An 11,199-nucleotide genomic window follows, 5' to 3' on the forward strand; every position below is an offset into this window, starting at 1 on the left:
GCTGTTGAGGCAAGAGCTGATGGATTTCCGTCGAGCTCGAAAGCTGCTCCTTTTATAGACATTTCGCATCAAGCCGCTCTCCAGAAGTTGAAGGGTCTTCACTGTCCGCTGACCTTTCGTATCGAAGTGGCAAGTCAATAAACGACATTGCGGCGGGAAGAAGTACGACGTAAATTGAAAGGCGGGTTAGTATTATATTGTGCTGTGGCTGGTGGAAGAAACATAGGGACAGGCGCTCGTGAAGTGGCTCCATGGACAGTCGAGCAGCAGAAGAGCAGTGGAGAAAGAGCACGAGCCGAAAATAGCTTCTGTCAGGCCGCCTTCGCAGAATCAAGCACTAGCGGCTTCCTAGGAGGAGATACTGCGACTTCGCAATCAAGGTGTGAAAGCTGAACTGTGGTCGTTGACGGCATAGGTAGAAACGCAGCCTGGGATCCCAAGTTTCCTCATCTCCTAGTCTTCTGTAATCCAATCTTGACAGTCTGTCCGATAGAAGAAAGAAGAGGTGCAATATCCAGGGTCCCTCCTACGAACGGGAGTAATCAGAGAAGAAAGTGGTCGAGAAGCAAACGCAAGTACACGTGCCGTAAACACCTTGGCACGTGTGCTGCGTCCGGAGGACTGCTTCTCATACTTTTGCCAAGACTGCAAATACACCGATAATCCATATGATCTGACAGTGAATATTGGGTGCACTACTTGCGGGCTTGATCAAATGCATCTACACTGCGTCCACCTCTCGTTGGTCGAGTGTTCTCTAGGACGGTAGCCAGATCCTATCTTCCTCTGTCGTGTCTCAAGCCTGGAGTACATGCGCAACAATCAGATCCCAACACATTCGTATTCGTATTTATTCAACGAAGGTATAGAAGTACATGGCAGGCACCTGCCTACCACACGAGCCCTACTGCCAAGATATGAAGTGTGTACGATATCTACCAAGTTCAGAACATATTGTTCCCAATGACGTACGGAAAAGTCCCTTTACTCTCTTGCTAACCAGGCCTTCCCAAGCCCCTTCACTGAGGCGCCGTCAGCGTATGCGTTATGACTCTCTCGGAGGAGTGCGGCCAAGCGACGACAAATATCGATCGGGTAGTATAGGTATTGCGCTTGCAGGAATTCGGGATGTTCGTTAATGACCCTGAGACATGTCAGGTCCAAGCCCCAGCTAGTAAATATTACACGCACTCGTTAGGGTCCATCGATGGCCCAATCATCTTGTAGAACACCAATGCGCCTGCGCAAGAGCCGTTCTTGGGTAGGAAATATGACTTCTGGCAGGACCATGACAGGTCTACGGACGAGTTGAACAGCCAGATCAGTATTCGCGGCCGGCTCTCTTGCTCATCATTGAGGATAAAATGGTAACACGCATGAGCTTCTACGCTCTCGCGCATATCCTGTACCACATAGGCGCATACAGGTATTCGGGGTGGTCTGATAGGATAGTCGTTAGCGAGATGATGCATGTTGAGCGATCAGACTCACTCTACACTCGTACCGATCGGACGAATGCCATACTTCGTGAATCGGTACACAACCGGCGTCACCGATCCGCGCGTTGCACGGCCAATAATCTGACCACACAGACATCGTACAGCCGTCCACGGCTCATCCTATTACACAACAGTCAGCATATGTTTCTTCAGTACAGTAGCTCCCAAGAAGTTGACCTCTCTCGCTCGAGAGGTGTCTTGACGAAGAAAAAGGTTTGTTGTAGGACGACTTGTATCAGCCAAACGGGGCTCTTTTCCCAGACTCCTGCACAGTTACAGCCCGAGGAGAACTTGCAAGAGTTCTGCGATGAGCGTTCACTGCGCGGAGAAAGGGAGCGGAGCTGCTGGTGGGGGAACAGCCATGGCCTTCTTTGCGTCCAGGGAAGAAGAAAACACAAGCCAAAAAGGAAAAGCCAAAAGGAAAGAATGGTAAATCCACTCACACTCCCGTCGTTAGCATGCCGTCGAATGTTTTGCTCAACCAGGGCTTCCTGGTTGAAGAGGACATAACTCCCACCAACCAAAGCCTGGTCATCGGCAGGAGTTAGACCATGCTCGCTCTTGGCCGCATCCGGCACCGGCTGTTCAGCATGGCACATCCACGCATCTACCAGCTCAGTCCAGTATTCCGAGGGTAAGTCGTTGTATCGTGCTATCGAGGATCCGCGTACGAGATGAAGAGAGCAGGAGGCGCAGGTGAAAGCGGTCGGGGCGAGGGAGGCGAGAGTCGCGGCGTCGAGCAGACGTTCGGGAATCCCGTTGAGACCTTCTTGGGGAGTTGGGGATGAGGAGGACGCGAGAGTGGGGAGTGAGAAAGTGCAGGATTTATCTTGGTATCGCAGGTGTTGCTTGCTCGGCTGGGCACTGACGGGTAACTTGATCGTGGCTCGGACTTCTCCAGCAGAGAGCTGGACTTCGTTCGGGGATTGAGGGAGGACCTCAGCGAGGAATATCCCTGCTCTGGGAGGGAGACCGGCGGTGCTAAAGGTGACGCTGACTTTGCGCAATCGCGAGAGGTGCTCGGCGACATAGAATACCGAGAGTGTCGCTGTACCGTCTCATGAGCACAGCAGATGCAGTATACAGGAAGACTCACATTCGGGGATGACCTTGCCGTTAACCCCATTCATACCGATCACCTTCGCATCCTTCACGTCCTTCCCAGCCATCAGCCACGCCAAAGGCGGGGCACTCGCGCTCCTGTCCCTTCCCCTCTTGCGGCTCCACACGTTCGTCGGCTCCCTCATCGGTCCAAACTCCGGTTCCGTAGCCGCAAACTCCTGTTTAAGGAACGGCTGTGAGGTGCGGGAGGACGCCGCCGACTCGCGGATAAACTCCGGGAAGGTGAGGAGAGCATCTGGGTCTCGTATGTTAGGGCGCATAATCGCGTCCTGCGAAGTCATCCTTCCGGCCGAAGAATGCTGCACGAGAGTGGTCATGAATTCTACTTTCTGAAGTCCGGTCAACCAGGTATATGCACATGACAGCAGAAGTACACACCTTAGCTTTCTCCTTAAACTCAGCTTTGGCTAAGCGGAGCTCCATCCCGCCCTTGATCTCCACGCTTTGGTTCTCCATCCGCCTCGACGTGGCCTTTTCGATTAGTTCCCAGAGCCTTCCATCTTCCAGCTCGGGGTTCACGGCCCTCTCCTTGCCCTTCACGGCAGACCGCACCGCCCGCTGGTCATCCAACCTCCCGCTCGCAACGAGTTTCTCGACAGCCCCAACCAGCCTGGCCATTTCCATTCTCTCTGCGCGCCCAGGGTCGACGACATACCGCTGGTTAACAAGTTGCGGGTTGTTCCGATTAAAATGGTCGATAGCCTCCTCGATATCGTCCATATCCAGCTGGCGGCGTGGTTTCTCCGCGAAGCTGGTGTAGATATAGTCGCTCGGCTCGTATGCCGGGAGCTCATGCATCCCCGCCTCGGAATCCTTAGAGTCGTACGCATACTCGGGTGGCATCGTATCAATCGAGAACCGATTCAAGTGAAAGTCGTTGATCGAAGCGAAGGGATCTGCGGGTTCTCGAACCAGTTCGCGGATATCGGCTACCACGCGGTCGATCCTGTTCCAGAGCAGTTCGCGTTGGACGAGAGCGACGGGTGAATGTTCTGCCAGAGGAAGGGACTGCGCGTCGACGAGGTGAGCGTCGAGTGCGCTCATGCCACGGAGGAGCGCGTCATATGCGTCTGCTGGTGAGCGCACGCTCTCCGGTGCCAGAGGCTGAGCAACAATGGACAAATCCGGGCGCGTTAGCTCGTCCACATCTAGCAGATCGCTCGCTAGGGAACAGAGCGCGTTGGCGAGCTGATAATCCCTCAGACTGAGACACTCGCGCTGGTCTGTGATCCGCCTTCGGAGTTCCCGCGCGACGCCTTGTGCAGAAGCCGGGATCTCCTGCATCGTACTGTCGTCTGCTAATGCGAGCTGGACGAGCAGGCCCCGCAGAGGGGAACTGGTTTCTCCTGCTTGATGTTCGGGGGTGCCGTCGCGTAGGCCAGTAAAAGGCATGGAATGCCGGCGGAGAAGAGTGTGTGCGTGGGACTGGGATTGGTGCGAGGGTTGTCGGGATCGAGCTGATGGAGGGAGGAGGATCTGCTGCAGGGATGAAATAACAGAAGATTGGAGATCATAAATGGCCGTTATGGCGGCAGACTGATCAACAATCAACATATCGTTTCTCAGGGAGATGGGAATGACGTACATCAGCCGACTGCACTTCTTCCCTCCTCTCGAGCCTCAGAGCTTCAGGAGTCACAGGCTCGTCTATCCGCTCATCGGTCAAATCAACATATGCGACTGGCTCCTCCTCCTCCACCGCTTCTCGTAGCTCCGATACGTGTGGGAAGGGCGCGGGCACACCCTCCCTTATGAGCGTTGTGAGTGACTCGATCGATTGCCTTGATAGGATTTGTGGTTCGTGTTCCGTTGGAAGGGGACGCGTTAAGGTTGCCATTCTCTTCTCTCACTGTTCTGCAAGCGTGTAGTGAAAGCAGTTAACAACAATGAAGGAGAGAGGGGCAGGGACTGTAGGACGGGGGATGTCGAAGTGGGTGTCTGCACTGCTGCCCTGAAGAGGCTGAGTGTATGCGTGATGTGCACTTTGTCCGAATATCGGAATGTGGCGGTGTTCTCCAGTCTAAAAAGAAGGGTCCTTTTCTCTCTCTTCTCTCATTGGTTGAAAGATCACGAGGGGCATCCTTGCACTGTTCTGGCCCTGCTTGAATGGCGTCTGTTCCTTTGCCATATACATTCCCGGCCCGATTTATCCTCACCCTTCATCTTTCATTATTCGTTTGTTCGCATTCTTCCAGGATTGTGTAGACATTCCGCACCGCCACGGAGTTGTTGAAACGCGTCTCCATGCCAGCCTGCATGACAACAAGTCAGGGCGCTCTTGTCTTTGTTGGGATGAGATGATTAAGGGACAAAGGTAGCCACAGTGGGGTGGGTGGTGATGATATGATGAAAGTGGTGGCTGTCGTTAGCCGGTAATTCCCGTTTGTTCCTGGCAGTACAGTATAAGCAAGTTCTTCAGTTAGCGCCGCGCTTGATACTGTGAATAGCGTTCTTGGAGTCATGCCGACAACGCACGACTGCTGCGTGGTCAACAATCAGTCAAGCACTACAAAGCTCGATGATGCCATGCCATCGCCCGATCAACCTCAGGAACGACGCTTTCCTTGTCGATCTGGAGTGAAGATATGGAGCGATGTGCCATGTCTCTCACGGCAGCCGCACCAAGCCGAGAGTCTTGGCTGCTTGGCATTCCCTCTGCTTTCACATCTAACTTCCTTCGACCTCCCGACAACTGCTCGATGAGCCGCCCACAAGCAGTGGTCGCTACCAGACTCAATTAAAAACGTCGATGCCGATAATCTATGTGCTTGGCCTGTGCTTTTCAAGTAGGACTCGTACTGAATGATGAACTGCACATCGGCCGTCCAAGCTGCCAAGACCGTCCTTCTCTCGGAAACGAGGAGCGCGCCTCAAGCGCCCAGTCAGCAGAAACGAAGCAACATGTATAAAGCCCATCAGTTCCCAACATGCGGAGTCTTGGCTCAGATTATTTCCGGTCGTCGGCGTTTCGGCCCTCGGCGATTGCCTGATAAAGATAAGATAAACCCTGCTTTGACCTTCCAGCGCTGCGCAGGGCCCAAAGAGCCACCAACTTCGGTCTCTTAAGCGTACCTGTCGTAGCATGCCAATTACCTGAGGACTTGCAGAACTGGGGTATATAACATCGAGGATGAGAGGAGAGAGGGAGGCGTCGAGGAGCACACACGTTTATCTTTTCCCTGGTTTCACGCTCGCTTAGGTAATCTGAGGCGCAGCGGTCTTGTGCGGAAGGGAACGTACGGTCAACGTCATTCATCTTTCCGCTTGGCGCTATCCTTTCCCGCCTCTGCGCGGAACTCTTATCCTTCGCCGCAACTGTTGCAAGACCTGGAGATATTAATCTGTTGCCTCTGCCTGGCTTTACTTTTCTTCAGCTCTTACTCTCTCTATCTCCTCATTCTCTCTCGTTATCATCACCCATAAAACTAGCGTCCGTTCCAGCCTTCAGCGGTTCGACAGGACCCTATCGTCAGCGCATACGCGTACCCTCGACGGTTGAACGTTCTATCAGTGCTTGACTCCCAACGGCCATCTTTGCAAATTGATGGACATAACCCCGGTGTTGTCGCTACTATGGACTGTGATTGAAGTGAGTACCCAAGTGATTTAGGGAGTGCGAGTGCTAAAGAGGGTGTCAGTCGATCCTCGAGGTGTTCATCCTCTGTGTCGCAGGATGGTACGTCTCTCCCCTGGCAGATAAGCACATTCTCACCCTTTCCAGGACACTCGCACGAATAGGCGTCGTTGACCGGGTGACGCAAAAGAAGATGAACAGAATAAACGTCTCCCTGTTCACGCCTTGCCTTCTCTTCGCGAAAGTCGCCTTCTACCTCACGCCCGCTAAACTCCGCGAGTTGTGGATCATCCCCCTCATGTTCGTCGTCGTCACGTTCGTCTCTGCGGCATGGGGCTGGGCACTCTCAAAACTGTTTGGGTTGAAGAGGAGTCAGAGAAGCTTCGCTATGGCTGCTAGTATGTTTATGAACAGCAACTCGCTACCTATTGCCTTGATGCAGGTGAGCACTCTTGCCCACATGCGAGGGTTAGACCTAACAGGGCCTTAGAGTCTGGTTATCACTGTGCCTGGTCTGAAGTGGGGGGCAGACGATACGGAAGAGGGCATGCTTGGTCGTGCACTCACATATCTCGTGGTGTACAGTACGCTGGGCATGATGGTATGTCCCATCGTTCACTGCAGTACATGTTTGTCTCACCCTACACAGCTTCGATGGTCCTACGGCGTAAGCCTCCTCAGTCAAGCAGACGAAGAGGTCGATGCCAATGGCGAGCTGCATATCGAAGCCGGTGCGACGGAACGTGACCCGCTCCTTCTCTCTCGGGACGAGTTCGCCTTTCCCGCTCCTCCACCTAGCGAGCACATGCACCACCCCGTTCATCCAACAATCGACAGCGATGCAGCAGCGGCACAACCATGGTCGAGTGAGGTCGAGACTGTCACCGTCACCTCTCCCGGGGGCACACTCACGCGAACATTCGCAAACACGCCTCACCCCAACATCAAATACCGCCATTTCGCAGACTACTCCTCCACCGCCTCCTCGCCCTCCCAGCACCCCGTCCTCGTCACCCCTAACGACGCAGACGTCGACCTGCCGGAAGAGGAGTGGCGCGACCCTCGCACGCTCACCACTCCCACGGCCTCCCGCTGGCACTCCTTTGCCCGGAAGAGCCATAATGCCATCAAGACGCTGAACGAGTTCATGACCGTGCCCATGTGGGCATCTATCGCCTCCCTCGTAGTGGCGTGTATCCAGCCTCTGCAACATTTCCTGGACGAACACGCACGGCCGATCAAGGGCTCTCTGGTCAATGCAGGCAATTGCTCGATCCCGATGACGCTTGTCGTACTCGGGGCGTACTTCTACACTCCTCCAATCAAAGAGGAGCCAAGAGAGATAGAAACCGGCCTCCCCACGCCAGCAGATAGCGAACGCACGTACGCCTCCAGCTCGGGGCAAACGATGTTAAGCGGAGTACTACACACTTTCCGACTAGGCAAAAAGGGCAGTCAGAAATGGCACGAAAGAAGAGAACAGGACCCGGCCAGAAAGGGCGAGCTCACGACCGTCGCTGTAGCTATCGTCAGCCGGATGATACTCACTCCTGCCGTGCTCTTGCCGTTCTTCGTCCTCTTCGCAAAACTAGGGGCTCAATCCGTGTTCGAAGAGTACGTCCCCTCCTCCCTCCACATCAAGGCGCATATGTAACTGACAAACGAAAACAGCCCAGTGTTCCTCGTCTCCTCAGTCCTGCTCATCTCCTCCCCTCCAGCGCTCACGCTAGCCCAAATCACACAAGCAGCATCGGGCGACGCATTCGAGCGCCTGATCAGCAAGACTATCTTCTGGTCTTACTGCGTTTTCACTCCCCCGCTGACGATCGTGTACGTCATGCTGGGCATGGTGTTGACCACTATCTGAGCTCGGTGGTTACCTTGCTGCGTTGTTGTTTATGATGTTCCAAAATATGTACATATGGGAATGTTCTAGAGTCCGGAAGGGGAAGGGGGTGTACATAGGATCGTCCAGTGGTTGGGGAAGTGCCGTACAGCTATGTCTTTCTATTGTCCGTAATCTCTTGTTTTCTCTCTTGCATTGCATTATTTATCAAACTACGTTTGACCCATGCAATCCAGTTCTGTAGTCCGCAAATATAAAGTCTATTGGTTTTTTGTCGCAACATTCCACTAGTCAGGTAACATGGCATACACGTGTATCTACGCACAATCGAGAAGCATGAAAAGGAGCCTGTTCGGGGGCGCCTTTGTAAGGTCAAGGAACGGGATCTTGAGCGCACATCATCATCAGGAACAGAGGAGAATCGAAAGCATAAGAAAGGAAAAGAAATCATCAATCAGTGGTGGTCTAGTCGGTAGTGTTCGGATCTCGCATACCCAGAAGCCTCGGTATTCTTCCTTCTTCGCTGTTCTGCGCGCTAAGCACTTCTGACAGGCATACCCCGCTTGCACCACAAATGGGTCGCACAGACTCAGTTGGTGGCCTCCTGCGCTTGCTTGACTATCTTCTCTTTCCGCGCCTTGACCCCACCACCTACCTTTCGCGCGCCATTTGCAGCCTCGTGCGCATTTCCGTTCACCTGTTCCTGCTTCTTGCCGGCTTCGACTTTCACCCAGCCGACAAGTTGCTGCACCTTTTCGACAGCAAGTCCAAGCACTTCAGTCAGTCCCTCTTGGGCAGTACCAGCAAGCTTCTTCGTCTTCTCTGGAAGAGGAATCTTTTCGTGCGAGACTTCGAGCATATGCTTATACGTCTCGGTGAGGCGGTCGGAGAACGGCTGGAGTGCATGCTGCACTTCGCCTGGAAGCTTGGCAGTGGTCTGTTGGACGTTGTCGAGGGTGTGCAAAAGCGAGGCAACGAGTGCCTGGCTTTGCTCCTTCGCAGCCGTGGTGAGCGAAGCGACGGTGGTCGACGCGCGTTGGAGAAGGACGCTATGTTCCTGCAAGTAAGAGAACTGCTCCTGCGTGAGGGAGATCGCCCGTGCCCTTGCGTCTAGGGTAAGCTCGTATGCCCGCACATGGGTCGGCTTGCTGTGATCCTCCGCACCGTTGGCAGCGTCACGAGGAGGCACATACAGCCTAACGGACGCCTCGAGGCTGTCAAGATAGGGGGAGAGGGTCTGGGGAGCGCATATGTAAGCATATATGCACCTATCATAGCATATATAAGACTGAGACGCACCTTGTCGACTCCCTCAGCAGCTCCAATAGCGGGGGCAATCACGCGGTCGTTGACTGCCTTCTGTCCGGCACCGACACAGGACGCAGCGGTCGTATATGCGTGATCAGCGGGAGCCCGAAGATTAGAGATGATCTCGTCGGTAGGAGCAATGAACGGGTAGGGGAAATGGCGCTGAAGGACATCCAAGCCCTGGTTGGCGACGCCTATGCAAGCACATCAGGATGTTGAGGTTATCAGGAGAGTAAGGGTGAACGACGTACCATCAGCAGTGACGATAACGGTAGAGAGTCGAGCGCCGTATGGTTCGCCGATCTTGTAGGCCTGATTTCCCCATGCCTGAGCCCAGAGCTTAAGGTTATTGGTGGTCGGGTAGCGAGCGAGGAGTGCGTCGAGTGAAGCGAACGAGTCGTGGACGATAGGCACTGACGCGAGCCGATGGAAGCTCTTCACCTCTGGATAGGTGGGTGTGGCGGGTGCTTGCTCGGTGTCGACAGACATGGCTGCTTTTAAGAGTAGTTGATGGTCTTTTTGATGGTCGTTATCGTGAGAAGGAGGACGTTGAGGACAGAGTTGCTGCGTGTGTCGGTTGGGGGTGCCCGAGGCGTTTGAGTGCCCAAGGTTAGATGCCCCCCTTCCTGCCTGACGCCTTTCCAGTGTCTAGACCCTCTCTTTCACAGACCCATTTATCACCAGCCATGGTTATCAGAGCATGTGAAACTGCATGTGAATTGAGCGTGAATCTCGGCCTTTCCCTTCTCTGGTTGGACGAGAGCGGCGGCGGTGTTACCTCGGTCAGGCTCGGAAAGCGCATTCACGTGCGTGGCAACCCACGTGAAAGCTTCGATCACACGTCAACGCCGTGTGTGTTGTTGAGCGAATGTCGTCACAACACATGATGATTACTCAACATACTGGAACGTGCCTGATTGTTTTCATGGCTGTACCTTTGAACAAGTTCATCAACAGCATTATCATCCCAACAATGATGAGAACCGCTCTGCTTATCTCCTTTAGACGTGGCGCGCTCATTGGACAACTTAAGACGCCACAGCAGCTCAGACTTGTCAGGGAGCATCGTCTGAAGATGCCGTTACCGGTCTGCGCTTCCCTGTGCCCGCTGCCCGTGCCGTTCCGCAAAGCTTGTGGTCTACGGAAACGCTGACGTGCTGGGTCAGAGGCGTGGCGGGTGGATGCGCGTTCCCTGCTCATGCTTCTTCTCTGATTACTCCCGTTCGTAGGAGGGACCCTGGATATTGCACCTCTTCTTTCTTCTATCGGACAGACTGTCAAGATCGGATTACAGAAGACTAGGAGATGAGGAAACTTGGGATCCCAGGCTGCGTTTCTACCTATGCCGTCAACGACCACAGTTCAGCTTTCACACCTTGATTGCGAAGTCGCAGTATCTCCTCCTAGGAAGCCGCTAGTGCTTGATTCTGCGAAGGCGGCCTGACAGAAGCTATTTTCGGCTCGTGCTCTTTCTCCACTGCTCTTCTGCTGCTCGACTGTCCATGGAGCCACTTCACGAGCGCCTGTCCCTATGTTTCTTCCACCAGCCACAGCACAATATAATACTAACCCGCCTTTCAATTTACGTCGTACTTCTTCCCGCCGCAATGTCGTTTATTGACTTGCCACTTCGATACGAAAGGTCAGCGGACAGTGAAGACCCTTCAACTTCTGGAGAGCGGCTTGATGCGAAATGTCTATAAAAGGAGCAGCTTTCGAGCTCGACGGAAATCCATCAGCTCTTGCCTCAACAGCTCTTCTCTACAGCCTTCTCCTTCCAGCTCTCCTACCTTCTTCAACAATGCAGTCCTTCGTCTTCGTCCTTGCCCTCGTGGCCAGCTCTATGGCCT

At 53.9% G+C, this 11,199-nt stretch overlaps 5 protein-coding genes across 5 annotated transcripts in view; 2 read left to right on the plus strand and 3 right to left on the minus strand.

The window, feature by feature from the left end:
* Positions 1-185, minus strand: part of DACRYDRAFT_22095 (uncharacterized protein) — a 1,432-nt gene extending 1,247 nt beyond the window's left edge. Inside the window, exon 1 of the mRNA XM_040772672.1 lies at positions 139-185. The gene's annotated coding sequence lies outside the window, so the exon portion shown is untranslated. The remainder of the gene's footprint in view (positions 1-138) is intronic.
* A 799-nt stretch (positions 186-984) lies between these two features.
* Positions 985-4,458, minus strand: DACRYDRAFT_100043 (uncharacterized protein; the record flags this gene model as incomplete). Its single annotated transcript, XM_040767418.1, has 7 exons — positions 985-1,144; positions 1,192-1,440; positions 1,492-1,619; positions 1,943-2,547; positions 2,596-2,950; positions 3,000-4,157; positions 4,207-4,458. 7 exons carry the CDS (start codon positions 4,456-4,458, stop codon positions 985-987), a joined length of 2,907 nt encoding a protein of 968 aa, XP_040629356.1.
* Positions 4,459-5,942: 1,484 nt separating this feature from the next.
* Positions 5,943-8,062, plus strand: DACRYDRAFT_79280 (uncharacterized protein; the record flags this gene model as incomplete). Its single annotated transcript, XM_040776389.1, has 6 exons — positions 5,943-6,210; positions 6,260-6,297; positions 6,343-6,637; positions 6,686-6,796; positions 6,845-7,809; positions 7,867-8,062. Exons 1-6 carry the CDS (start codon positions 6,166-6,168, stop codon positions 8,060-8,062), a joined length of 1,650 nt encoding a protein of 549 aa, XP_040629357.1. The 5' UTR covers positions 5,943-6,165.
* A 225-nt stretch (positions 8,063-8,287) lies between these two features.
* Positions 8,288-9,878, minus strand: DACRYDRAFT_22098 (uncharacterized protein). Its single transcript, XM_040772673.1, has 3 exons — positions 9,601-9,878; positions 9,341-9,543; positions 8,288-9,278 (listed from the first exon to the last, which is right to left on the minus strand). The coding sequence occupies exons 1-3, from the start codon at positions 9,836-9,838 to the stop codon at positions 8,631-8,633; spliced, it is 1,089 nt and encodes a 362-aa protein (XP_040629358.1). The 5' UTR covers positions 9,839-9,878; the 3' UTR covers positions 8,288-8,630.
* A 1,041-nt stretch (positions 9,879-10,919) lies between these two features.
* DACRYDRAFT_22102 (uncharacterized protein) overlaps positions 10,920-11,199 on the plus strand; it is a 1,224-nt gene continuing 944 nt past the window's right edge. Inside the window, exon 1 of the mRNA XM_040772674.1 lies at positions 10,920-11,195. Coding sequence (XP_040629359.1) covers positions 11,043-11,195 — 153 coding nt within the window. The 5' untranslated portion in view covers positions 10,920-11,042. The remainder of the gene's footprint in view (positions 11,196-11,199) is intronic.

The sequence above is a fragment of the Dacryopinax primogenitus genome (assembly GCF_000292625.1).
Source record: "Dacryopinax primogenitus strain DJM-731 SS1 chromosome Unknown DACRYscaffold_8, whole genome shotgun sequence".
Taxonomy (NCBI): Eukaryota; Fungi; Basidiomycota; class Dacrymycetes; order Dacrymycetales; family Dacrymycetaceae; genus Dacryopinax; species Dacryopinax primogenitus.